We start from the raw sequence: 27,140 nt of genomic DNA, 5'->3' as shown, positions 1-27,140 counted from the left end.
ACAGAACAAAAAAAAACACTATATTTTATATGTACAATGAAAGTTGAAAAATGTAAATTGCATGTAACGATTTAATTGCAATTGCACGCCTCAGATTAAACGAACGGAATTATATAATTGATTGAGAGTTTTAATGCGAAATATAAATTGCTTTTCCATCAGATTTATGTTTCCCTATAAAAATAGCTACATGGGGAAAATGGAAGGAAAATCTGTAGGCATTTAATTTATTTTCTTTTGAAATGGAGGTATTTCGGTGTCCGTTGTGTACATTGTCTCATTGATGGAACGAGAACGGGTGAATAATAGGTCCAATAAAAGACGCCAAATAGAGGCAAAGCTGTGTAATGAAATTCTAACATTTGTCAAGTTAATCAGAGATTGACTTAACATACCGTCAAGAAAACCGGATATTAGTTACCCGATACACATTGCACTCAATTCGTAGACATGCATGTACGTAAGTTTTAGGTGAACTGAAATTAATAGCATCAATTTAGCCTCTAAACATTCTAGAAAACAAGTGGAGACTTCTAAAAATAGATCCACAACAATACTTCGCACACCTGTGCAATTGGTTCCTCTAATATTCGGAAAATTTTAAACCGTACAGAAATAAATAGTTTATTTTTATTTTGCTGAATTAAAATTTAGTTTATTTTGAAATATTCACTGATGGAAGCCGGACTATGGGGGTATTTCTATATTCTCAATGGTTAGACTTTTACTACACTTAACATCAAAAAGCTTCTTTAATTCGCTGAAGTTTTTTTTACTATAAATATTTTTTTGTGTCTTTATTATACTTACATTTATATATAAAAAACTTGAGAAATTTTAATTACAATTAAAGCAAAAAATGTTATGTATTGAAGATAATTAATATGCTTTCTAATGCAAGAATTCTAAGTTCTGTACTAGTTTAATAATAAACACTTAATTTTATATTATTTTAATAATTACTCTTTGCAATATGATGAGAATTCCATTGTTAGATTTTACTGCGTTCGGAGTAAATAATATACTAAATTAAATAATGACTTGTATTAAAATATGCTGTTATTTCGAATGATTCAAGTAATAATATTCTTGAAATTTGGTTTCATATGCTATTAAATTTTACAATTATTAATTCATTAATTCCATACACATTGTAAATATTTTTATAAGTATTATTTAAAAATAATCGTACAATGTGTGCATCTCTGATGTCTGTGAAGAAATGAAATATTCTACTTCGGCATTTTTTTTAAAGAAATAGTTATTCACGATATATTTTTAAATGTTACGGAAATCATAAAGATTAACGTTATGATATATGTGCATTATGCTTCAGACATGTGGACAAATTCTTTCATTCGGTAAGTAAGAAAAAAAAGTAACGAAAAGGATTATTCGTTACGAAATGCTATATATTATACTCTCGTCCATTTACCTTATGAATATTTAATTGAAAACATGAATGAGGAAAAACGATTCAAAATCTCTCTTCGTACACTCATTCCTCATTGGTCATAAGACTTCTGTGAAGTAACTTGATTTTAGAAAATATTTTTTATCTTTTATACTAAATTTTGAAGGTAAATATTTTGATTATAGAATGATATTATTTGTATTTTAAATCTTTATATACATATGCTTTCTTAGAACAATATATTAATTTACCTGAAACAAATATCTTTAATTTCTGTCAATAATTTGTTGTAAAGAAGTGAGATCATCAAATGGTACTTTAGATTATGTCCTTACTTTGTTGAAATTCTTCAACGATAATAAACAATTGAATCTGAACAATATCACAAAAAACTGTTTAGTTGTGATTATTTAAAAATATTGAAACGATCTTCTTAAAATTATTATTATAATGTCACAGCAATGTTAGTACGCTTCTTTTCATTTTAATTTATTTTGTATATAATTGTTTATCTTGATATTTCTTGAGACGAAGATGTTTCAATTATAAGTTCTAGTATTTTGAAAATCTATTACAGATTTTTTAGTATTGTTTGAGTTCCTAAGTGATTAATGACCTTGAGATTTTACTATAATTCATTTATCCATTCAAGAAATATACATAGTCTCGTTCATTAATCTGAGCAACAAAAAATAGTTTGAAGTAACTGATGCAAATCATTTTATTACTTCAGAAAAAAACCGTAGTTTCATGACAGGCAATATATGAATACAGCTGAGTTTTCTATCACTTACAAAAAATTATAAATTGATATATTTTTACCTGAAAATGTAATATTTATGACTGTCATAAATTCAGATACTCAAGATGATTTTATATAAATTATTAATAAAAGGGTAAGTGAATTTTTTAAAATTACCTGCATTATCTTAATAAAAGTAGGAGCAAATGTTTAGCACAAACATTGAAAGATTAAACATCTCACACTGTTGCTACATATTTGTCAGGTTACTATAATTCTGAATAATATCTGTGTTATTTAAATATAAGCAGGTTGTGACGATTATCCCACAGCCACACAACAGAAGTTAACCGAATTGTTAAAAGTTATCTGTATCTAAAGTCAGATTAATTGGAACCAATATGAAATGCGTTAAAGGTATACTCATTTTGGAAGAGTTCCATAATAAGGAAATCCATAAGAAGTCACTGAATAATTTATACAAGAAAAGTTCGACTTTGGGAGCAGTTTCCTTCAGAATTGCGCGGAAGATAGTGCATAAGAAAGCAGGAAAGTCTTACGCCTCGAAATATATTAAAAAGATAAAATCAGAAGATAATTGGTTAGCTGAGATACTCCACGAAATCGCCATTTTAAAAAGATTTAAATCAAAAAATATCGTTAAATTTCATGAGGTATTCGAAACAAGGAGCCAAATTACTCTGATTATGGACTTATTGGCCGGAGGTAATCTTCAGAACGTATTAGAAAATATGAAGTATATGCCAGAGGTTGATGTTAAAACTATAATCATTCAAGTATTGGAAAGTGTTCACACTTTGCATGCACAAAACATAATATACATTGACATCAAATTGGAGAACATTTTATTATCCAAACCGAAATGCTTCGAAAATATAAAACTGTGTGATTTTGGCCATTCCATGTATTTGGAACCGGGCGAAGAATTGAGATCTTTAAATGGGACTTTAGATTATATGTCACCAGAAGTATTGACGAAGGTTCCTATCTCGAAGAAATCAGATATTTGGTCAATCGTATTGGCATTGACATATTGTCTTCTTTCCGGATATTTGCCTTTTTCAGACGAAGATGATGAAGACACGAAAGTGAACATCAGGAAAGGAATCGTGGAGTTCGAGGAAGATTCCTTTAAATCTATTTCAGTGGAATGTATAAACTTTATAAAATCGACGCTCGTTTTGGATCCAAAATTAAGACCGTCAGTCAATGAGTTGAAGCAGCATGAATGGTTTTCTACTGGCAAATGTTCTTTGTAAATTGAATAATTCTAATTTATATTGTATTTTTTTTTGTAATATATTGTGTATAAATAATTTATTTTTGTAACAGGCTAAGATTCTATTTTTTATTTTAAATATACATAAACAATATACAATTATTTCATTTATTTAGAGTAGTATTTTGAGTAATGCTTTATATCATACATGTCTGATATAAATAATATCATATCCAATGTTTTCCACGTGAATTTTCAGTTATAAAACAATTATTGTTATTTTTTATATACTTCAATCTATTAATGAACAAACTTTTTATTTAGCAAAAAATAAGAGTTCATTTGTTGAAAAAGATTAATATCTTTTAACACTTTCAAAATACTGCAAGTCTCGTTATTTTTTTTAACAAAGAAATTATATGTATTGTATATACAATAATGTATGAAATACATGTGTATATTTGTTTTGTTATGTACGATATATAGTTAGAAATGGTTTATTATATCGAAGGTGACTCTTGTAAGGAAGTTGTGAATTGTTACATAACAATAAAACTTTACAATGTAAGTGTTAATCAAATCTGAAAGGTAGATCTAGTGGTTTGAAAAGCTTCAATCGACGCGTTGTTAAGCTGTGCAGGTAGATTTATTGCTGGAAAATGCGTGTAGTGTTCAAACCTATCTTCGCTATCTGATACTATATCTTTAGATAGTATCCGCGACTATTTCCATTTTGAGGTCCTCGTACATACTCTTATTTGTGATGTATTAAGATGATCTTTCTTTGACTTTCTAACACCTTTCTATACATATTTTTGTTTGAATTTCCTCATAATCGATTAACAATTTAAAGTACCTCGTTATATGGCCGTTATTTATACATCACTTTTTCGATTTACAGCACAAAATGTTTCGTTAATCGGCTAAAAAAATCTTGGGGCGCCGAGAAATAATTCTGATGTATTAAGGGCGCAGTAAATCGAAAATGTTTTAGAGCCCCTGCGTTTTACAATAAGTTTATTCGGATACATTAAGTGAGGTTTTACTATATTTAAAAATATATTCCAAGTATACGGCATTGAGTAACAATATTGGTTTAGTTTACTATGTGCTAAATTATATTAACAATTCGCAACTTTGTATATAGAATTAGCCCTCATATAATTTGGATATATCATGTTAGAGTTGATAACAGGATACGATATATAAAAAAGTTAGAAGCGCCAATTTGTTGTAAAAATCAGTTATATGTATTGGGTTGGCAACTAAGTGATGTGTATTTTGAATAAGGAAGTAGAAAAATTTAAAAATTTTGACAAACTGTTTTCATTTTATTTTAAATTCATGTATGCGATATATTGAGCTTCTCTGTAATCTCACATGTTGTGCTACGACGATCTGAATCGGTTGTAGCCTTGATATGGGTCTCATCACCGATCTGGCCGTAGTGCATTTTTCAGTGAAAAATCACCAGAACGTAATTTGGCAAACCAATTTTACACACTGCCTTTCTTTCAAGGCTTCATTCCCATATACGGCACATAACTTCTTGTATGCTTGCGATGCCTTCTTGCCTTTTTAGAAATAATACAATGAAATATGTCAGAAATGTTTGTCTTGTTCTTCCAATTTTAAATTGGGATAAAACTAAAACTAACTAATCGATACAATTTTTTACTAAATTAAAGGTAGAAATCCAAACAACAAGAAAACAATATAGGTTAGGAACACGTTGACAAAACAAAAGTATGTGCTAAAACCACCTACTGACAAAATCCGCAATCACTTAGTAGCCAACCCAATATTTTGGTGAATATTCTAATAAGGTTTTTCGTCATGATATTCGTAATATAATGGTTTTTTCTGGTAAGATTCTAATATAGTAATACATTATAAATTGCTAGAGAATGTTCTAATTAATCTATTAAGAGTTAAATAATATTAAATAATAAAATTGAAAGACAAGAATTGCATGGAAACAACGCTGCAAACGTGGTTCTTTAATTGAGTATGTCCAGTGACCCTAAAAGGAATTGGTGTGCGTTCGACCCCGAGAGCTCTAGGAAACCGTGCAAGTTTTTTTTTTGTCGCGAGAAAGGGGAAGTGTTGGGGAAAATAGCGAAGAAGAGAAAAATGAACGTGCGAGGATATTGATACAAGTTGGTTGGTAGTGGAAACGGAGAACTGCATCTCACGGTTCCATCCGATGTGCCCATACGCACATAATCTGAACAGTCTGTGTGTAAAATGTGCATAATTTAGCTCAAGATACAACGTCTTGTTCAGTCGAAAGTGGCCGGAGTGATGGATTCGGGCGGAGACTGAGGTAGCCGATTGGACATATGTTCCTGCAGAGTTCCTCCGGATTAGAGTCGTTGCCCTTTAGTGTCTGCTCACCATCACTCCTGCCGCCGAGCCCCGCGATTCACCTGCCGTAACGACATGGGATTGGTAGACTAGTCACCTTACCAGTCGAGTCGAGTCTTCTGGAGTCTTCGTCGGCTTCAAGCTTTTAGTTGCTCTTCGCCTGCTCAACCTGCTTCTAGGGTGACCAGAGACACGCGCGCTGACGTCGCGGTGTTCAAGATACCAGTACTTGTGCTTGCCGCTCTTGGAAGTGATTAGTGCTTCCGTTATGTTACCGTGTGATTGTCGGCCGGCGTAATATTATATAATTACAATCGCGCACCATATTTCATACACATACACACATACACATCTCATCCAAATATACATATACAAGTACACAAACTAAACCAAAAAATAACTGCAGTAGTAAATAATAAAATAAGAAACGAGTACAGACAAAAAAAAATATACACACACGGATATTTCATCTCGATAATAGAATCGAACAGAGTTCGGAAATAAAAATTCTCCTACGTTGGACCATGTGTTTCGGCCGATGACATTGTGTTCGATTGGATTGCCGAAAGGTAAGTTCTGAATTAGATCGATCGGTTCGCGGAACTAGCCTCCGGCTCACGAACCAACACACATTCTCTCTTAAAAAAAAGTTTTAGTAAAAGACAAAAAAAAAAAGAATCAAATTGGTACGACATCCCCGTCCTGCTCAAAATCATTCTCGTTTCATCCACCATATTTTTTTTATATTTATTTCGGCTCACCGCGTTCATGCGAGATCACTGCAGATATGAACTAGTTTAGATGCCAGCTCCAAATACTGGGGGATCCTGATCCTGACAAACAGGTCTGCATTGGAATTTTCTGCCTCGCAGATGCTATTCAGTCTTACTCCATTAAGATAAAATATTGAAATTATTATTGATTCGAGAACTAGTTCACAACAGTTACAACTACTATTTCTAATGTATATAGATATAGATGTATAGAGATGGTAGAGGTGTGCTAGTGCGTGCGTGCTTAGAGCCTATATAAAGCCCGATGCAATTGTCTTCCGAATAAATCTTCCGAAATGAAGAGCCGTTTAACGTGGAACGCGGGCTTGCGCTGCTCGCCTCCAATTATATAATTAATTGTTACGAAACGGCCACGATGATGGCGCTTAAACGGGGCTCAGCGTTTCGTTGCTCGTTCCTCTTCATCATATTTTCCTTATCCATCGAAATACAATAACTTACAACGATTTAAATTATAATAATAGCTCGATAAAATATTAAAATAAGAAAACTTAAGGAACACGCTGAAATTCTTCTGTAACTTGCAACTGTTTCTGAGATAACCCACTATTTCACATCCGCGTCTCGGTGGAAGTCGAGACGCATAATAGGATAATCCCATACTTCTTTCATCAAATCCCAGATTGAATCATATTTTAAATTAATTAATACACTTCTTTAAAAAAAAAACGAATTCTACTAATTTGAGTACATACATTTCTTTTTATATAATTTCGTTAATCTTAATACTAAAAATAAATATAACTGTTAGATTTTTCAAGATATTTGTAAAAATTAAAATAAATATAAATTATGAAGAAATATTTTCATAATAAATAAAAGTTCTTTCGGAGTCAATTCAACAAAAAATATTTGTATAAAACTATTTTCCACGAATTCAAAACTTGATAGTTATTTTACATAAATTCTATTATATTTCTTTTTAAAATTGATAATTTATTATACCAAATATATTCAAGGCAACTTTTCATATTTACTACTTTTTTCCTATTGTAGGTTAATTTAGTTAATGTTGAGAATAAATAACTGTAAGTTCATTCAGATTAATTAAACAAAACTTATTTAACATATATAATCCAATTAATAACATTCCAATGTCTTAATATGATTATAATTTCAAATAAAATGCATAGAATCTCAGATCGTTATCGTTGTTAACTCTACATTAAATAAATATTAATTTAGTTTTCTTCTTAATTGACAAACGCATTAAAATTAATTATTAGCATTTTTACGTAGCAATTTAATAAAAATTGAAACATTTTATAGGTATTTGTAATAAAGCGATCCGCGTCGCCAAGTGTATAGAAATTTGATTTTCCACCTGACATCCAATTACGTTCAGATTCGAAGTATTTATCCTCGAAGAAATCGATTACCTGTTAAACATATTTGCTTTTTATCCTCAATAGCAGTTTAACTTTTTCTCTTCTCTCATCGCGCAGCAAATCAATATAAAAAAAAACGATTTCAACGCTCAAATTGTATGTTACTGGTTTTTACGTGAGATTATATATAAAATTGTACAAGTCCATTCGCATACGTACCAAAACTATTTTATGTGCGGATTTTAATTTACAAACTAGTCGTACAGTATTTAAATGTAATAGCTGCGAGGCATGCGGTCAGATCATTAAATTAGTGTAATATACATACATTGCATAACGCGAGGTGAAAATTCTGCATGCAGACTTCATAGCAGATGCGCGATGGAATACAATCTATTGTGTAACGAAATATTGGGCCTGAATTACAAATTACAAATAACAAAAAAAAGGCCATGCGAATTCCAGGTTCAATAACACCGCAAAGTGCAAACGCGTTTTCCAGAATTCGACTTGTGTATTCCAACTGGGTCTCTTGTCCACGAGTTGTTTTTTTTATGTTTGTAGAATATATCTGTTTTTTTTGTCGTTTCTTGAAATTCACGAATAATGGATTGGAGCTTAATCTGTATTCCATTCTAGCTCGTATTTTGATTTATTCTTGTTATTAGATTAATCGTAACTTGAATGAACTTTTTTTTGTAACTATTCAATTATACGTGTTCGTATAAATTTACTGTATTTTGAGTTATTGCTGGGAAGTATTTTTATGTTGATTTTGCTTAAATTGTTGAATAATTTGAAGACTACACGTGTTAGGAACATTTCGCCGAAGGCGAAGAATCTATTTATATGATTATTTAATTAAATGGATTTATATAACAACAATATGTTTCAAGGTTTAGGATTTTTAATCTAAAATATAATTTAGAGGAAAAACGTAAATTTTAGCTCATAATTAACGACGTGATTCGTTTATTTATTAAATGTAATCTTTAAATAAATTATCTTTTAATAAATAATATCTCTTATAAATTCCGACAAAATTAAATAAATATACTTTTCAAATTTTAATGTTAAAAATGTCTGTTTTATTAATATTTTTTTCTAGTAACATTTTATATTAACTAATGTTAACTTATTTTATTGGGTTTTCAAATAGGTACTAATTTTGCATTCAGATTAGTATATATAAAATGTAATGGAAAATATGAAAACTAATTGGAAATTTATTAACAATTAAATTATATGAATTGTAGCGGTACATTAAATTTAATTTTCCATGTAATTTTTCCTCTTCTTCTAATCTATTACATTTGAACATTCATTAAATTAATTTGCGTTATAAAATTAATAGAACCAGTTATGAGTTGAATTGAAATATACCATGTCATTACGTTAATTTTCAAAGAAAATTAAATAGCCAATGTAGTTCTTTTTCACCACTACTGATTTAGTTAAATTTGTTGCTATTTTTCAATGTTTTTTAAAAGAATTTCAATCTATTTTTATAATTATTTCTTTCTGAAATGTCTTCTTTATACGATTAATGTTTGACGTAATAGTGTTGATCCGCAGTAATGAGTAATGGAGAATCAATGTGGAGAACCAGTGATTGTTTAATAACGCAAAGAAACTTGTTTAAAGAGCCTTATGCGGTTCTGGAGCCGCGAGTTGCCGACCCATGTGATAGTCTATTTTTCAGATTATAAAGTTAACTAACAAGTACTCTGTCTTGTTTTTGTTCAAAAACCAAAACATATTTTATTTCTGACGTAATAATGGACAATTAATGTGTATATAGAACCAGTGATTATTTAATAACGAAAAAAGACGCATTTACTCGTTCAAAGAGTCTTATGCGGCTGTGGAGCCGCGAATTAAAGACCAATGTGATTTATTTTCAGATTATAAAGTTATCTAACAAATACTCCATGGTGTCTTTGTTTGAAAACTGAAAGATTTTAATTCTTTTAATAATTTTCTTGTCGCTTTTTTTAATAAATAAAAAATAAAATATATTAAATATTTTAAATGTTATTGTATTTTTTTGCTTCATGCTATATTATTAAGATGTGTATAAGATTTTCGTTTTTCCATATCTTCTTGTGAAATCGTTTACAATATATCATGTGCACTTACTTCATATTTCCTGAATTATTTAATGAAATTATGACTAAGTAGAATGTCATTATTTATTTCCGGAGTTTGCTTTATTAAGTACTATAGCTTTATAATTTATAGCAAAATGGAAGTAGGAAGTAATTTAACTTAGTTTTTATTATTTTTATAACGTCTTTATTAATTATTAAAGTAATTTAATTAGTTTGTTATATGTTCATTAGCAGAAAATATAAAAATGTATTTATAATATATCATTGTCTTTTATTATTATCTATAATTGTAAATATAAATTTAATATTTGATGAATTTAACGTTATTAAAAATATGTTTAGAATATAAAATTTAAAAATTAAACAATAATAACAATATTTATTACAACAATTATAAAATATTACATTTTGTAACAATATTTTATTTGATTCCTTAAAAATTGTTTTTTTTTTCAATTCAAGCTGAAATTTAAAAAATCGATCTAAATTCTTGAAGATTTAATTTCATTTATATTCTTGGAACTTTCCATTCTATGGCAATGTTGCATTATAATTTCTATTTAATTAATTATTAAACTCTCTACGTTCTTATTTTATTTCTTTTCTTCGAATTTTTTAATCGTAATTAAAAATAATTGATTGCTAAAACTTGTTCTATGTCTATTTCTAAATTAAGTAATAATTAATTATCTTATTTTGTTCTTAGAGATTACATATACAATTGTAATTTATTTCTAATGCATTTTCTGAGTAAATTAATGTTTGTAATAGTTTCCTATTTTAATATTGAATATTGTTTTAATTGACGATACATTAAATAAGGTTTTATTTATAGATGTGAATTAGATAAATGTAAACATAATGGTTATACTAAAGTTTTAAATTGTAATTTCTCAAAACCAATTAGTTTTATATTTAATAAAGTAAAATACGTCGTATCATAAATAATGATAACATATATAACATAAAATTGTTATAAAGTAATGTATACTTAAATGTTATTCAGAGATCTAAATAATTAAATCAACTTCAATCATTCTTATTTTAGATACTGTACTAAATACCCTAATGGCATAGTGCGGGTAACTAAATAATACGCACAAAAAGAGACTAGAGCAGTGATGGCGACGTAGTAGGGCTTCAAATAACACAAAATTATGGTTTGCCATTTATATATAAACAACAACTTTGTATAGTAATTGTTGAGAATTTATTTTTCTCAATTAAAATTTAGTTTGTTTTTCAAATTTAAGTATAACTACAACACAATCTTGAAACCAATTAGTGTTATTTTTTCTCATTAATGATGTACAGATAAATAAACGCCAACGTACCAATTAATACGGTCGAAGTTTCTTGGGTTATAGAACCGGAAAGAAAATATATTCAGATATGTGATGTATGTTGGAAGCACGAAAGAAGCGGGACGCCGCAGTCTAAAAGCGAAAGAACACGTCTATGCGTCGTTGTTTCTCCTTGGAAGATTTTTTTTCATTGCCGGCCATTTTTGGAAGATGCCGAAAATCGTATTCAGATTGTGATTTATCGCGTGAAATTTCGAGAATGTCGCTTTTGGTGAGTCATGTACAAAAGCTAGCGGTATTTATTGTCGTTTTCTCGTACTCTCCGCCTGCTGGACAAGTGTTTTCTGATGGCTCTCGAAGATTAGAGATCTGCCATACGGCGAGGATACGTTTCCTTTTAGTGTCGAAGTACTCCTATACAATTTCGAAACGAAGACAAAAGGATCTAGGAGGGCATGGGATTTGCCTTTTTTTGTTTAGCGTCAAGAGCAGGAAGGATTTAATTTCAATGATACATCTTCATTAAGCTGTCAATTTTCGTATTCGTAATGAATAAGAAAAAAAAGCAATTACCTCGTATTATTATTTATTTTTTTGTTGTTCCCATCCTCGAAAAATACCGAATAAGAAGCTACGCGTAACGTAATTACAGGAACGGCAAAAAAATCAACTAGGAAACAATGCGAGGTATTATGATTAAAAGGATGGACAACAAAAAAATGAACGGAACAAACAGAAACAAGAATACCACGCACTTCATATTATTAATAAGTGACCAGTTGTGCTCGTATTCTCCTATTATTTAGTAGAACAAACAGCATAATCAGTTGGTGAGATTTAGATAGCATACGCTCGTTTATGCCATTAGGCTTTCCGTGTAACGAGATTTTAGTAAACTGCTAAATTGGTACGCTTTAATGTATAGAAATTGCACATATGGTGGCCGCAACCATTTCAATTATACACGTAGTGAACGTGTGGCGAAGAGAGATAGTGGATGGACACGGAGAGAGGAGAGAAAAAGAGGAGAATATATAGAAGAAGAAAAAAAGAAGAAGCGTACATCGACTGAAAATTGTATGAGTTAAACAGTTAACTTTAGCCTCGTTTCATACAAGAAACGAATTAGTTACGTTCTATATGAAGAACGAATGAGGGACAGGGAAGGGGAGGAGACACATCGAGGATAATAATTGCAACATGTAAATTGCAATTTTCCTAAAATCTGCGTTTTAGCCGTTGTTTCGCGTTTATTGTTGCTTTTTCTTTTCTTTCTTTAATGCTTCTTTCTTCTCGCACATACTTGCCGTAACCCGATTTTCATTCCAGTTGCAAGTATAACTGGCTTTTGTACAATTAGATTTCTTTCTGCGGCGACAACCGGTGTTAATTTTCTGCAGTTTGTAGGTTGAGTAGTGCGCAAATCATGTTGAATGGGTTTACTATACTGCTATGTGGGAAAATTTATGAAATTCAAAACCAGTGTTCAAAATTTATTACAACAAATTGTTGGAAGATAATGAGAAGCAGCCGGAGAATATAATCAAGTACTAAATCTATATATGTATCAAACATAATCTGAGTAATCGAGTATCGGTTCCGGACTGTTTGAAACCGGACTAATAGACAACAAATGGAAAACATAAAGAGAAAAAAAATTGTGTACCAATTTTTTATATATTTTTTATTTTGGTCAATTTAATTCAGTTTATTATGAAAATGTCATACCGAACTATGCGAACTATTGGTGTATTTTGTTTTTGTAGCAAATCTGCAATTTTTCTTTTATATTACTATTCTCACTACACTTATTTCTTTATAAGTTGTTAAATATTTCATTTTATTCTCATATTCACTTCAGTTTTTTTTTACTTTATATTATTTAAATATAGTTTACCAGTTTTCTTAACGATTGATGTATGAGAATGATATTTTTTAATAATTATGTAATGTTTTCATACACTAGACAAAAATATTCACATCTTACGAATTTAATTAACTTAATAAATTGTGATGCTAATTTTCAACAACACATTTTTATTTTGATTAATTAAAATTGAGTTTATTTTGAAATTTTCAATTCGGACTATTGTGAATCAGGACTAATCGAAGCATAGTGCCGTTGTATGCTGTACTTTATTTTTGTAGCAAATCGTTATACATTCAATTACAATTTTCACTGCATGTTGCCTAATTTTTATAATTTGTTAAATAGTAAGTGTCATATGTACTTTTTTACTTTATATATGTTTATTTTTATGCGGTATCAAAGTTATGCATGTATGTATTTAGATCCCCGATTAGTCCGGTTTAAAACAGTACGAAATATTGGCGGAACCAATTACCCGAACTATTCGAGGTATTACTGGTATGATACTTTGTTGTAACTAGTTAAATTTACACTTTAACCATGAACATTCTTGATATATTACATTCAATTTAATTTCATTGTAATTTATACTTAGCCTCGTATGTAAAGTATTATAAAATTGTATTGTTGGAATTTCTATTTGCAAATACTGTCAATTAATTTCCTTTACATTCATAACTGTATTCTGTAAGTAGAACCATTAAAAAAATATATTTAATTGAATTAAAAAAAAAGTATGTGATCTAATATAATTTTATTGAATATTTGCTGCTCGATCTTTGGCTATTACACTTTTATGTGTACGCATCGGTTTCGAGTCTTTGAATGTACAGTAAGTTGAATTAACTTTTTTTCGCCGTTGACCTTTTTTTTTTCTCTTCACTTCTCTTCCATCATTGCCGCAATCGAGACTTTGTAGTTGAAATGATTGATGAGAAATAAAAAAAAACGAGAGATTCAAGCGCGCAATTTTATAGACACAATATTTTCATCCAATTTAGTGTAATAATAATAACGATAGTAATGATAATAACAACAATGGTAATGGCGACAAAAAACCGTTTATTGAAATTAAAATAATCATTTCCTTATGTACCTTATGGCATCGCGCCTTTCATGATTCCAATTATTTATAACCGTAATAAATGGTCAATAACAATAAAAATGTGCAAAAAAAAATGGAAGTATGAACGCCTGGCGCACAGAATCAAATTGGTGCCGTGTTGGCAGCAGCAACATCTGCAGCCAAAAGGAAACGTGTAAATAAATTAATGAAAATCCACATCCATTCTGCCGTATCCATCATCAACATCCTCGGCTCATCGGTGGAACAGAGACGGGAAAGGAAAATATTGCATTCCGGCCGTTCATAATTATCTGCGCCTCGGGCGTTGCGCGCGCCGTTCAAGATAAATTCCGAATGACGAGTCTTTCTATCTTAATTGTTACAAAATATTGGATATTAGTGTATGAATAATAATCGTAAAGCATATATTATCACCTCAGAAGGAGGATACATTAATATATATTTAATGCTACATTGACGCTGTGTATTTTACGAGGTGCACTGCTGAGGTGATTACCTTTAATTTGCAGAACTCGTTTTCGCTATTTATTGGCAATTAGATTAAATTTGTTCACTCCGGATATTGTCCTTGTCTCGTATTCTCTATATATACTACCCGTTTTCTTTTATGTTCTGCTCACCTTTTCCTAAACGCGATATAAAGGAACCCACACACCAAAACCGCATTGCGAACATGAATAAAGTATGTAGCGAGATATCTCAGCATTCATTTACAAATTGCATCGTTCTGCGTGTGAACCATTTTATCATCAGTTTAGTCTTTTTTAAATAAGTGATTAATTTAAAACATAAAACAATTTATCAAAAAATAATTTGTTTCGTAGTGGTTGAGTAAATGCAGTATTTTGTCTAATTCCGAGAAATTTTAGACGGGTATTTTTAAGATTTATATTTCCCGTTTTCTGAAAAAAAAAATCCCTGGAAATAATAACCAACGTCTATTAAAATCTATGTATTTTAATTTAAAACATAAAACAATTTATTTTGTCTAATTCTGAGAAAATGTATGCAGGAATTTTTATGATTTATATTTCCCGTTTTCTCAGAAAAAAAATCTAAATAATAACAACAAACGTCTATTATGAGCGAAATTTTAACAAAAGTGAATTCAATCAGTTTGAAGTTTTATTTTTCCGGGAGAAGAAAATTCGGGAAAAGTTAAACTCTAGTTTATGCCAAACAATAGTCTAATTGAGTTCACTAGTAAACATAGTGATAGTAAAGCTACCTTTGACACCTTAGACTATTTTTAACAGGCATTACCTTAAAATTGGCGGGAATTTTTAAGATTTGTATTTCCCGTTATCTCGGGAAAATGATAACGAACGTCTATTACAATCTATGTATTTTAATAACAACAATTTATTATTTACCTCTGTTTATCGTTCAGGATATGTGTAACCTTAGACTTTTTTTTTTTATCTTAAAATAGGCTTTTTGCTTCAAAAAGGTTGCCGACCCCTTAGTCTAGTCTATATACATAGAGAACATAATCCAGAAATTGTTTTTGCTTCTTGTTTTCTTTATCCTGCCTTTGTCTGTTCACATTTTACTAAAAGAGACATAAAATAACCCACACTTCGATTCCATATTTGCGAACTTGAATAAAGTGTGTTGCATGATTAAAATAATTTATCATACAGCGTTTTTGTTTCGCGGGTTTACAATGTTTTATTGTATGAGTTTAGTCTTTTAAGTAAAAGATCACACACATTGTTACTTGTTTCTTTTGAATAGACGATGCAGAAATAAGTTTTCCATAATCTTATTCAATTATTTTAAAATTTTATTGGACATGAACTTATCTAAGTCAAAATAAGTCAACATAATTTCTAAGAAAAGTATTTTATAATTTTTGTTTTAAATAATTTATTTACTTATTGTCGAAATTATATAATCAAATTCAATTTATTTATAAAAGAACATGAATTCTGATTATACACTATCTAGGGCCCGCAATAATTTTTGGGGCCCACGAAATAAAAGAAGACAAAGTTATTCAATCAACTTAAATTTATCTTATATTATTTATACACAATTATTAGAATCTATTTCATTTTATAAAAGTTGTGCTTTAATTTACTTGTATAACAGTAATATAGAATTATTCAAAATAGAATATGTTTCGTTTATTTTTCATATATGATAAAGATATAAACGTTGCAAGAAAAATGACTTGCTTAACGAGTGAAGTTTCGCATAACGAGTGACAATGAGAAGAAAAGTCCCGGATTGCGCGCCTGCTACATCATTTTTAAAACATTTGTACAAGTTTCACTATACGAAAATTTTGGAACAGATTAAACTCGTTAAGCGAAGTTCCACTGTATAAATTGTTACAAACTTTTTTTACTTTTTAGAAATTTGTTTATCAAAAAGTAATTATTTTCTCAATTCAAATGGAATAAATACTGATATGCGTTTTTTTTATCAAAATAACAAATATAAATCTTCATATACTTCTAATTATTATTATGAATTTCATATAAAATAAAATAATTTATACTTCTTGAGGAAGAAAGAAATTGCTTTGCGGTACAATAACACAATTTGTGTGTACGATCCTTTTTCGATCCATCTGAGTATGTTTAGATGTCGACGTCTGCTGTGCTGCTGCTGCATACATCTTAATGAGGATCGCTCTCTCGATCATCTGAATTACAGCAAAACTGCTCTTTCACTCGACAGGTGTTGAACAATTGCACTAATTTTAGCCGTTTAACCTTGTGACCTCGATATATCCGATGCGGCGGAATATGATGGCGGCAATAATGATGATAATCGCGACGGCGGTTCGATGGTTTTGCTTGGTGCTGATGGTAATGTTAATGAGCTGCCCGCCGTCAATTAAACAAACTACAAAACCGGATTGAAGGCTCACGATATTTTATAGCGGTAATTAAAACTCATTCATCGAATCCGACATTCGGCACATCTAGAAGCATTGTTTTGAGTAATATTTTTCTTTATTTTACCATCCGCGCCACATTAAACGAGCCATAAATTTATTTATTTCCTGAACGTATTTATAATATTACGAAACTGGTTCCATTGAAGCCAAACAGGCGAAAGCATTTTTAACATTATTACATATATGAAAACATTTATAAAATGGACTATTGGCCACACTCTTTCTACATAATTTAATATTTTCTTATATATTGTTTCTAGTGTTTATATGATATTGTACAAATAACTTGCAAAATGTACAAATTACATCAATTTTAAACAAAAAAAATCCCATTTATTTATATTTTATAAAAAAAATCAAGATGCTCAAGACTGAATTATATTGTTGTTTTGGTTCTTAATTTGGTCTTTAATATGTATGCTTATTTCCCATTAAAAGTATATACAGTGGAACGAGCATTTCGCTTAACGAGCAAAATGAATTGTAAGAAAAATGACTCGCTTAACGAGCGACGTTTTGCATAACGAGTTGTGTACACATATTATGTGTATTTTTGAATATGTTTCACTATACGAGTAAAAATCCGGAAATTTTGGAACAGATTAAACTCGTTAAGCGAATAATGCTCGCAAATGATGGTTTTACTGTATTGGTAATTATTTTATGAATGTATGTACAATTTAAGAAATCGTTTGTAACGAGCAAAAATATGAACTGGGTCAAGGTCGAGGAGGACAAATATTGACTCGCGGAAAGTGCAAATTGACCATAATTCTGCTAACAGTACTAAATGCTCACCTTATTTGCTTCGGTCCGGTCTCTTAAAATACTCTAAAACAGGATAAAACAAAATACGAGATGCGAGATGCGAGAAATAAACAATGAATGAAGATTTCACGTCTCGCGGTAATTAAACTCAAGAGGTGTTAATTGACCCAAGTAAAAATAATCAATTATATGTATGGTGTTAGTTTTAGTTTAGTGGTATATTCATTATTATCTTATCGGAGGAATAATTCCATTATCAAAATTATTAAGGTATTTTATGATGTATTTGATATACACGTATATAAGACGCGTCTTAATTTGTAATACAGTTTCAGTAGTTTGTTAAAAAAAATCATTAATATTTGATATATATTAACTAGAATGATTAACTATCCATATTTAGAACCACCTTTTTTACGCATTGAAATATATTACAATCAGAATTAGAGTGCGTCTTATAGTCCAAATTTAGATGGTTTTGTCTTTTATGCGGTATATGTATTTAGTTCACTGACTCAAACAATCCGGAGTGTTGAAGAACCGATTACCCGTACTATGCAAGGAATTGTTATTATTCTTAAAGTATTCTTGTTCTCATATTATGAATTAATTTGCAAATGCGAGAACTACCTGAACATAATTTCTGTTATTAACTTTTTTTTTCTTTTGATTTGACTAACATGAAAGATAAACAACAATAAAAAGGAAATAAACTGAGGAAATTACATCGTGGGATGTTCGTTTGCATCACATTTGCTGCATTTTCCGTTGATAATTCGAATCTTTAGTGCAAAGATTGCACTCTCCGATAGTTAGTATATACATTGTAAGCTTTCGCCGTGTACAACTGGCATTTCCCATCTGGTGTTACATGAATCTCCTGGCTGCCTGCGAAGCTATTATAGAGGAACATTAGAAAATAAATGTGTCACAGGGTCAGAGAATTTAAGATCTTAACGTTACGTAAGGTATGTTTTAAACATAAAACATTAATTTAATGGATGTGCGTAAAATGGTTAATGTACAGTGTATCTATTTAAAAGTAACGGAATTTAGTACGCAGGGTCGGATTGAGTAGCGTTTTCAAAATACATCAATTAAAAGTTAAAGAAATATTCATTTACTAATATTATATTTGCATTATTATTAGCAAGTATTGTTGCAGAACTTATATAAGTTGATCATTAAAAAATAAATGAAGATTACCATAAATAAATAATTATGTTTGCTATTGTTTAAACATTTGACATTATTATCAAATTATAGAACAAATAATTGACGTACATGAATGACGATATTTCAAATTGGTTTTAGATTATCTAATAAATTGTAGAAACCTAAAGATTTTAAAGGTCTTTTAAACATATTTTATAATAAATTGATATTTTTATCTAAAGTATAATCAATATTCAATTTGAGATATATTAAAAACAGCTTTAAAATTGGTGGACAAGTATCGAAATTAATAGAATAAAACAATTAGAAGTAGCAAGTAAAATTCGTTTGAAATAGTTTAGTTATTATCAATGACTACAAATTTGTAGCTCATCTGGTAGAAGGTAAGCTGCACTTGTAGATCAATATCAATAGAAGTATTGCGAGCGACGGAAATAGACGGAAAGAAAAGATTCGAAACGTTTTATTGGCCTTGATAAAAGGATGTCATTTGTTGCGGAAAATTTGAAATTCATTAGTGAATTTCACCCGTTTGCGGATTTGAAACGAGGCTAGATCTAACTAAGCTCATTAGCTGACGGGTTTGCAACGAAATGAAGAGTCGTCATCGTCGTCTGTCCCGCATTTCTACCGAATGAGTCTAGTGAGTAGTAAGTAGTCAAGTCTCTGACTCTTCGGTTTGGATCCGGATGTCATCATAGAAAGTGTAAAATGGGATGAAGGAGGCGATGAATGCGCGCATCGGACATGCAGATAATTGAGAGTAATGGTAATGTACAATGCTCAATGGCACTAATTAAAATAACAGTACCGACGGATGGATGGATGTATCCGTATGTGCATATGTGTGTGTGTGTATGTGCAACGAAGCGTCAGGACTGGTGGTGTCAATAACCAAGAGTGTAGAAAGAAGAGGAGAGCCCGTGAGGAAACGGCGGTCATGTGAATCGCCCGGACCACCGCACGCAATTACACGTGTTCTCCTCTATGTGTGTAATCGCACAAACGTGTCCCACATACTTGCCCCAGCTGAATCGGCATGGTCTGCAGCTTGGCGTGGCTTGCGGTAGCATGGCATACCATGCCATAGGACGGTCTGGCAGAAGAAGCCAACTGGCTTTGAGTGGCGTGTGGTGGTGCATGTGATATGGAATCGGCGACGTTGGCATTTCTTCTTCTTCACCATAATCATCATCGTTTTGGTCTTGAAGTGAAGAACAAAGGGGGAAGAAGAGGAGGATGAAGTTGAGAAGAAAGAGGAGGAGGACAAGGTCCGAGACCCGGCGTGGGCCGGTTTTCTTTCAACCGCCGGGTCTCGGCCGTATTTACTTTCCGCTTAACGACGGCGAGGCGAAAAGAATGCACCTCGGAATGTTGTATTTGGGTCACGAGAGACGAAAATGACGAGAGAAGCCGGAGAGATGGAAAACAAAAGTTAATTATTTAAATATCCAAAAGATAACCACCAGGAACCAATCACATTGCATCTCAAACTTAACTTTTTGATTAATTTAAGAAAACAAATAATGGTTTTTTTCATATCCACTTACAGTCAATAACTTATTACAATGGAACTATGGTTATGTCTACACATATATGTAATATTTGCAGCTGTTGGCAATACAAATTATCAATAATAAGACTTATTGCAATAATTAAAAAGAAATCAAATAAATACATGACATTATTCACAAATATTACAAAATAACTATTGTTTTGGTTTAATATACAGATATGTATAGTCTAAAACAGGGATTCCCAAACTGTACAGGTGCGCCGCAAAAATTGAAGAAAACTGCTATTAACATAAAGTTCGCTCTGAGATAGGCCAATGTTTTGACTTGTGGCGCCGCGGAAAAACTCCGATATATTAAGGTCGCCGCAAAAGTTTGGGAACCCCTGGTCTAATATATATAGATAGTGTAAAGTTTAAACTTTGATGATCATATTTAGAGATGTTTTCTATAGTTCGATAAAATACGGTAAATTACTTTGCGTGGCATCTCATATTTTTCGCTCTTAAGTATTTTGAGTAGGCGAATGCTTAGCATAATTATCTGGTAAAAACGGCCCTTCCTCTACGTTGGAGGTCCATTTGAAATATGAAAAATAATGATACCATGAATTTAACTTACACCACTTCTTAGAAATTATCATTCTTATCATTTAAATATAGGAACTATATCTGGTAATTCCTGCTTTCCGTATTCTCTGTTTTATATTTAAACATCCAGTATGCTTATGTGAGTATACGTTAATACATAATGATTCTTTCGGTACTCTGACGTAATTATAAATTAATATACATTTTAATATACATTATTGATTTAAAGTAACAAATGATCTGATTGAAATAAATGTATTTCAGCATATGTTGCCGGAATTCAATGAAGTAAACGTTCTTATATAAATATCAAATAAATTTACTGTCGATGAACGTACATTTGTACATTTTACTCAGTAAAATATATCCTTATTGAATATATCACATACAAATTTAATAGAAAGATGAACAGTTTGTATTTTCTTTGTAAACAGCGTCATACATTCTCGAAAGACTGAGAACTATTTGATGAATCCGGTTTATGGAATTTGTTTGTTGCTAATAATTATATTAATGAAGTAATAACTTTTAAAATATGGAAATATGGTTTTCTTTTAATAATAGATTTGTTTACAATTTTAATTTATTTTTTAAAGTTTAAATCTAAATAATTAATCAATAATTTTTATTAAACTGAATATTTACTAAAAATAGATAATCATTTCTTAACAATATTATGAGCATGTTATAATTCCTATATGTATTTATAGTGCGGCTTCACAATACTATGGTTGGACAATTTTAAATAATCTAAATTTTACTTGAGCAAAATTAAAATAAATTTAAAAAAATCAGTATCATTTATTTAGGTGAAACCGTACTATGCGAGATATTGATGTATATAATTCTTGAGTTAAGTTGTGAAATTATAAACTGATCTTAAATTTAACTGTTATGTTAACTAGCTTTAATAGTACGATTGTAGTTATATTCAATGAAATATATATATTTTTTTTATTATATTTAAAACTCGTGTATTCATGATATAGATAAGTATTTTTAAATTGAATTACTGTGGAATATCGAAATTCCACACTATTCATCGATTCAAACGGTGCGAGGCAGAACGTTTCATAACGGTTTAAACAACTTAACAAAAGGGGGATCGCTCGCCCAGTGGTTAAGTTCTACCACTTATGCGATGGAGTCATGGGTCCGAGTCCCCACCAATTATAAAAATTATAAGTCTGTGACTGGCCAAGAAGACTCTGAAGATAAGTGCCTCGAGCACATGTTGAGGAATACCGTGGAGTCTTGAAAAAAATTGAAATGCAATCTCCAAATTTTTCTACGTCTATGCATAATAATTTTTTCTATACATGTATAAAAAAAATATATGTATATTCATTTTTTTGAAACTTCAAAATAGAAATAGTTTGATTGGTAGGTTGTTAACATAAATTACTGCACTAAAATCATTTAAGCATTTTCTTATTACCGTTAATTAATGAAGAAAGTAACTTATTTCGACACAAACGACAATTACTTACATTGATATTGTTAATTTGAGATTATTATACGAGTCTGATAATAACAATGTTTACATGATAAACAGTATTAGGATAAGTAAAACTAGTTCGTTAAGCAATTAAGTCACAGATTATATATAATTGAGTGATAATAATCATATATGTGGAACAAATTTATACAAAAAAAACATATTTTATAATTAGTTCAAATTTTTTTTTTAATTATTCTTTTGTAAATGGTGAATACGTAAAATTTAGTAACTTTTTAAAATTGATAAATTAGAAACTATTAAGTAGAAATGAAAATATGTTTTGTAAGTTATATTTATTTTTATCACTCAAAATATATATAACAAAGAAATCGAACTTTTTTGTAATTTTAATGTGAATGTTTCTGAAAACTTAAAAAATTACAGATTTTACATTAAAAAATATCTATAATTTTATATTATGAAAGATTAGAAATCGATAGAAATAATTAATTTATAATGAGAAGTAAATCGTTTTATAAAGTAGTATTATTGCATGTAATTTGCACCAGAAGATAAAAATAATGTAAATAAATTATATAGCTTTATTGAAGGTAGGGTTTGTCTATTTTTTAAAAATGTATAACTTTAGAAAATGCTATGGAAAAATCTAGAGAAGTTATTTCGTCCTTCTCTAAAATACACAAAAAAATAGTTTTGGTAATTAAAAAAATATATATTCAAAACAAGATCTGTAAATATTCCTTTCTTTTTAACATCACTTTCCGAGAAAAAGAAGAAATTTTGTTTGTTACACTTTTATGTAATATTCTCGATACTTAAGTTAAATTTTGTGCGAAAATAAAATAAGTTGTAGAAATCCTTTTTTTTTATATTTTTTGTCAAAATTTGTAGAATAGTTGAGATTCGAAAACCGTTTTTTTTTAAATCGGCTTTTGTATAAATCGTAATTGAATATAATTAAAATATTAAATGTATAAAATAATGTAAAAAATGTATAGTGTATATGAGAAATAATATAATGGAATACCTCGATTTAAATCTGTACGGTTTGAAAATATCAAAACAATCTAAATTTTAATTGAGTAAAATAGAAATAAATTATATAATAACGTTTAAAGTTCTCGATTAGTCCGGTTTCAAAATGTGCATATTGGTGCACCCGATTATCCGATTCAACAAAAAATGTCTATAATTTTTATATTTGTTTAACAATTTTTTATTTAAATTGTATACATTTAATTCTGACTATTTTAACATTATTTCAGTACTAAAGATTTAGTTAATGTTATTTGTTGTAGACATTTTTATAAGTTTTAAATTTTAAACATTAACCATCAAACATTAATACATATATAAATGTATTTGATGACTTGTCTTTACGATCTTGCGAAACGATCAGCATTATAAAACTATAAACTGTAAATATATGATTATAATATGTTATCATTCGTCAACTTTGAGAAATATATTACCGTCTTTGATACTTGTACCTGCATAATAGAATATGCCATATTGTATTGGAATATAAGTTGTAAAATTACACGTTTCATATATTCCTTTCGTTATGGAGTTATTATTAAGTGTTCCGCTCATTCCTGCCTATCCAACAGAGTGACACTCTTATGACAATCCACACTCGCAACATGTAAAGTTGCTTTTTGCGATGTTCATAAAGCGAGACGGAGCGGATTCAGACGGAAGGAAGCTCGTGCAGATCTTCTATCACGAATCTACAACCAGTTTTCTTTGATATCAATACACGTCGTGCGCATTGCGATCAATGCTGATGCAACGTCAAATGGCGCCGCCTATTTGATTGATCTCGTTAGTACACATTTCAAGATCATTTAATAGAATAAGTGGATTTTCCACATAATCCGTGCATATAGACTTGATTTATATCGTCTCCCTCGATTTACATTTACACGTAAATCACATATTTCATATCAAAATCTGCGAGTCGGATGTGCGAATCCTCGCTCCACGCCTCACGATATCTTTGGGTTATTATGCATGCATTCAGATTGGCGTTTGGAAATGCAGCGCATATAAAACATTCAATTGCCGGTGGCAACCTAAATAAATGAAATAACTATGTGTGCTTATGTAAAATTTGTTACAGTTCAAATAAGTCGTCCATTCAAGTAATAGGTACATACTTGTTTTGCTATTAGTATGGTAACACTATTTTCAACAATTGGAAACTGTTTTTCAAATAAAATGTATAACAAATTCAATTTTATATGAATTTTACTGGTCAAAAAGTAAATTATTTAGTATAATCACATTATTAAATATTATAGGATTATAGAGAATTATAAAACAATATGTATGCTAATATCTTTAAATTATGTTCTGATTATAATAATATTATTTTGTCAGATTTACATATATATCTCCAATATTCTCAAATATTTCGCATACTTTATAAAATATAAGGCGAACCCAAAATGTATGAGACAATTTGTAAATAATATAAAATAAATTATTAAATAAAATTTATCTGGACCACAAGACGTTACATAATTCTCAATTTTCTATGTACAAAGATGTGTGTTATGGTCGAAAAATACTATATAAAAATGTTTAAATGTGATAATTATTTAATGGTTAGTTTATTTTTACGTATAGATTAGAAATGATTTTGCCATTAATTCTTTTTTTATTATATTTCGTTATGAAACTATATTACAATGAAACAAACTTATGTTTATTATTGGGTTGTTACGTAAATTTGTTCGTATTTTGGTTACTGCACACGCTGACGTCCAGTGGTCGGTGAATATTTAGGTGGGACGGGATTTTTGATTACGACAATTGTGGCTATATTTTAGTGCAAACTTTATTTAATTCTTCTATCTAGTATGTGATTTTATGTAGGGTGAAATAGAATTTTTGCAATACAAGTTGTCAAAAAGATATGCGATGTCTAGATCTTGGTCTAAAGAAGATTGTGCTCCCCAGACATCACCAAAGATTAGCGTACATCCAATGAAAGTGATGTTGTGCATTTGCTATGATTTCAAGGGTGTTGTCTTTTGAGCTGCTACCAAACTATCAATTCGGTCAAGTACTGAGAACAACTTGATAATTTGTGACAGCTCTTGCCCAAATAATGATCTGCATTGGTTAATAAAGGACGAATATGTTTTCAATATGACAATGTGAAATCTCATATATATGTAATCATACTACAGAAGTTCATAGGGTTTTCATGGGATATACTACCTCACCCTCCATATAGTTTAGTCATCGCACCATCCGTCTACCATTTGCTCCGTACTGTACAAAATGACCTTAACGAAAAAATGGAATCTTTGAATGACATCAAAATACACCTTGTCAGCTTTTTCTTGGGCGTTGATGCTTTTTTCATATAATAATATAAGAAGAAAATAATACCATCACTATATTTATTACAACAAATATATCATATATACAAGAAAATTCATAAATTGTTGCATAAAACATGATATATTTAAAAATAACTAACAATATTTTGTTTGCAGTATGAAAAGTTAATCAATTTTATGAATGTCTTATTATATTCATATTTATTATTATGAACATAATAATAAATATGAATATTTAATTTTAAACAATTATTACATATATTTTTTATTTGTTTTAGGGCCACACGAAGATGCGGATTTCCGATCGCCGTTATAGGCGAGACCTCACCCAAAATTTGATAACTTATCTTGTATATATTTTACTAACGGTAAGTGGACATCCTCAAATACTTGTAAATTTATATATTTAAGTTAATAAACTTATGACGTTATCATACAATACAAATTTAAACATTTCAGATCACATAATTGCAGTAAACTTGATACGTTATTTTTACACATGAAAAAGGATATGCTGATCTACACATAGAACAATATCATTATAGTGTAGTAATACACATTTTACAGAAATTTCATCAATAATAAATAAAAGTTTTTCAAAATTGAAACTATTACTGTCATTCTATAAAGAATTTACACGACTTAGAAAATTCTTTGTATATTTTTTATGTTTGAAGATTTGACGTTTGCCAATTATGTTTTGCAAATTTAATTTATCTCAGAAGGAAATCATAGCCTTGTCAACTTTTATAATATATCATATAAAGTGTAGATCAGAGTTTCTCAAACTTTTTGTCACGCTGTAACATTTTTTTGACTCTTTGATATAAGGTGACAGCTGTCATTTTTGACCCATTAAATAAATAACTCATAAGTTAAGAAACGCTGGTGTATATGGTAGAATTGCAATTGAATATTTATGAAATTATTTATTGAAACGTTGAAAGAAAAATGAAATATTTTTTAGCAAATATGTTTAAATTTACATGAGGAATTGCCGAATTAATAAATAAAATGAAATTAAGATGAGCTACATTAACGAGAGCTACATTATCTTAATTATAATAGGTTTAATAATTAGATAATTAGAAATGCAAACGCGTTCACAT

General features: G+C 29.7%; 1 protein-coding gene and 1 pseudogene across 1 annotated transcript in view; both read left to right on the top strand.

Annotated features, from left to right (window-relative positions):
* The first annotated feature begins 2,557 nt into the window (after positions 1-2,557).
* Positions 2,558-3,436, top strand: LOC108559992 (annotated as a pseudogene).
* A 2,597-nt stretch (positions 3,437-6,033) lies between these two features.
* LOC108559994 overlaps positions 6,034-27,140 on the top strand; it is a 45,822-nt gene continuing 24,715 nt past the window's right edge. The window contains exons 1-2 of the mRNA XM_017917400.1: positions 6,034-6,332; positions 26,310-26,399. Coding sequence (XP_017772889.1) covers positions 26,322-26,399 — 78 coding nt within the window. The 5' untranslated portion in view covers positions 6,034-6,332; positions 26,310-26,321. The remainder of the gene's footprint in view (positions 6,333-26,309; positions 26,400-27,140) is intronic.

Source organism: Nicrophorus vespilloides, unplaced genomic scaffold (assembly GCF_001412225.1).
Source record: "Nicrophorus vespilloides isolate i.1.1-1 unplaced genomic scaffold, Nicve_v1.0, whole genome shotgun sequence".
Classification (NCBI taxonomy): domain Eukaryota; kingdom Metazoa; phylum Arthropoda; class Insecta; order Coleoptera; family Silphidae; genus Nicrophorus; species Nicrophorus vespilloides.
Note: the sequence above shows the minus strand (reverse complement) of the source record. Positions and strands in the feature narration are given on the sequence as shown.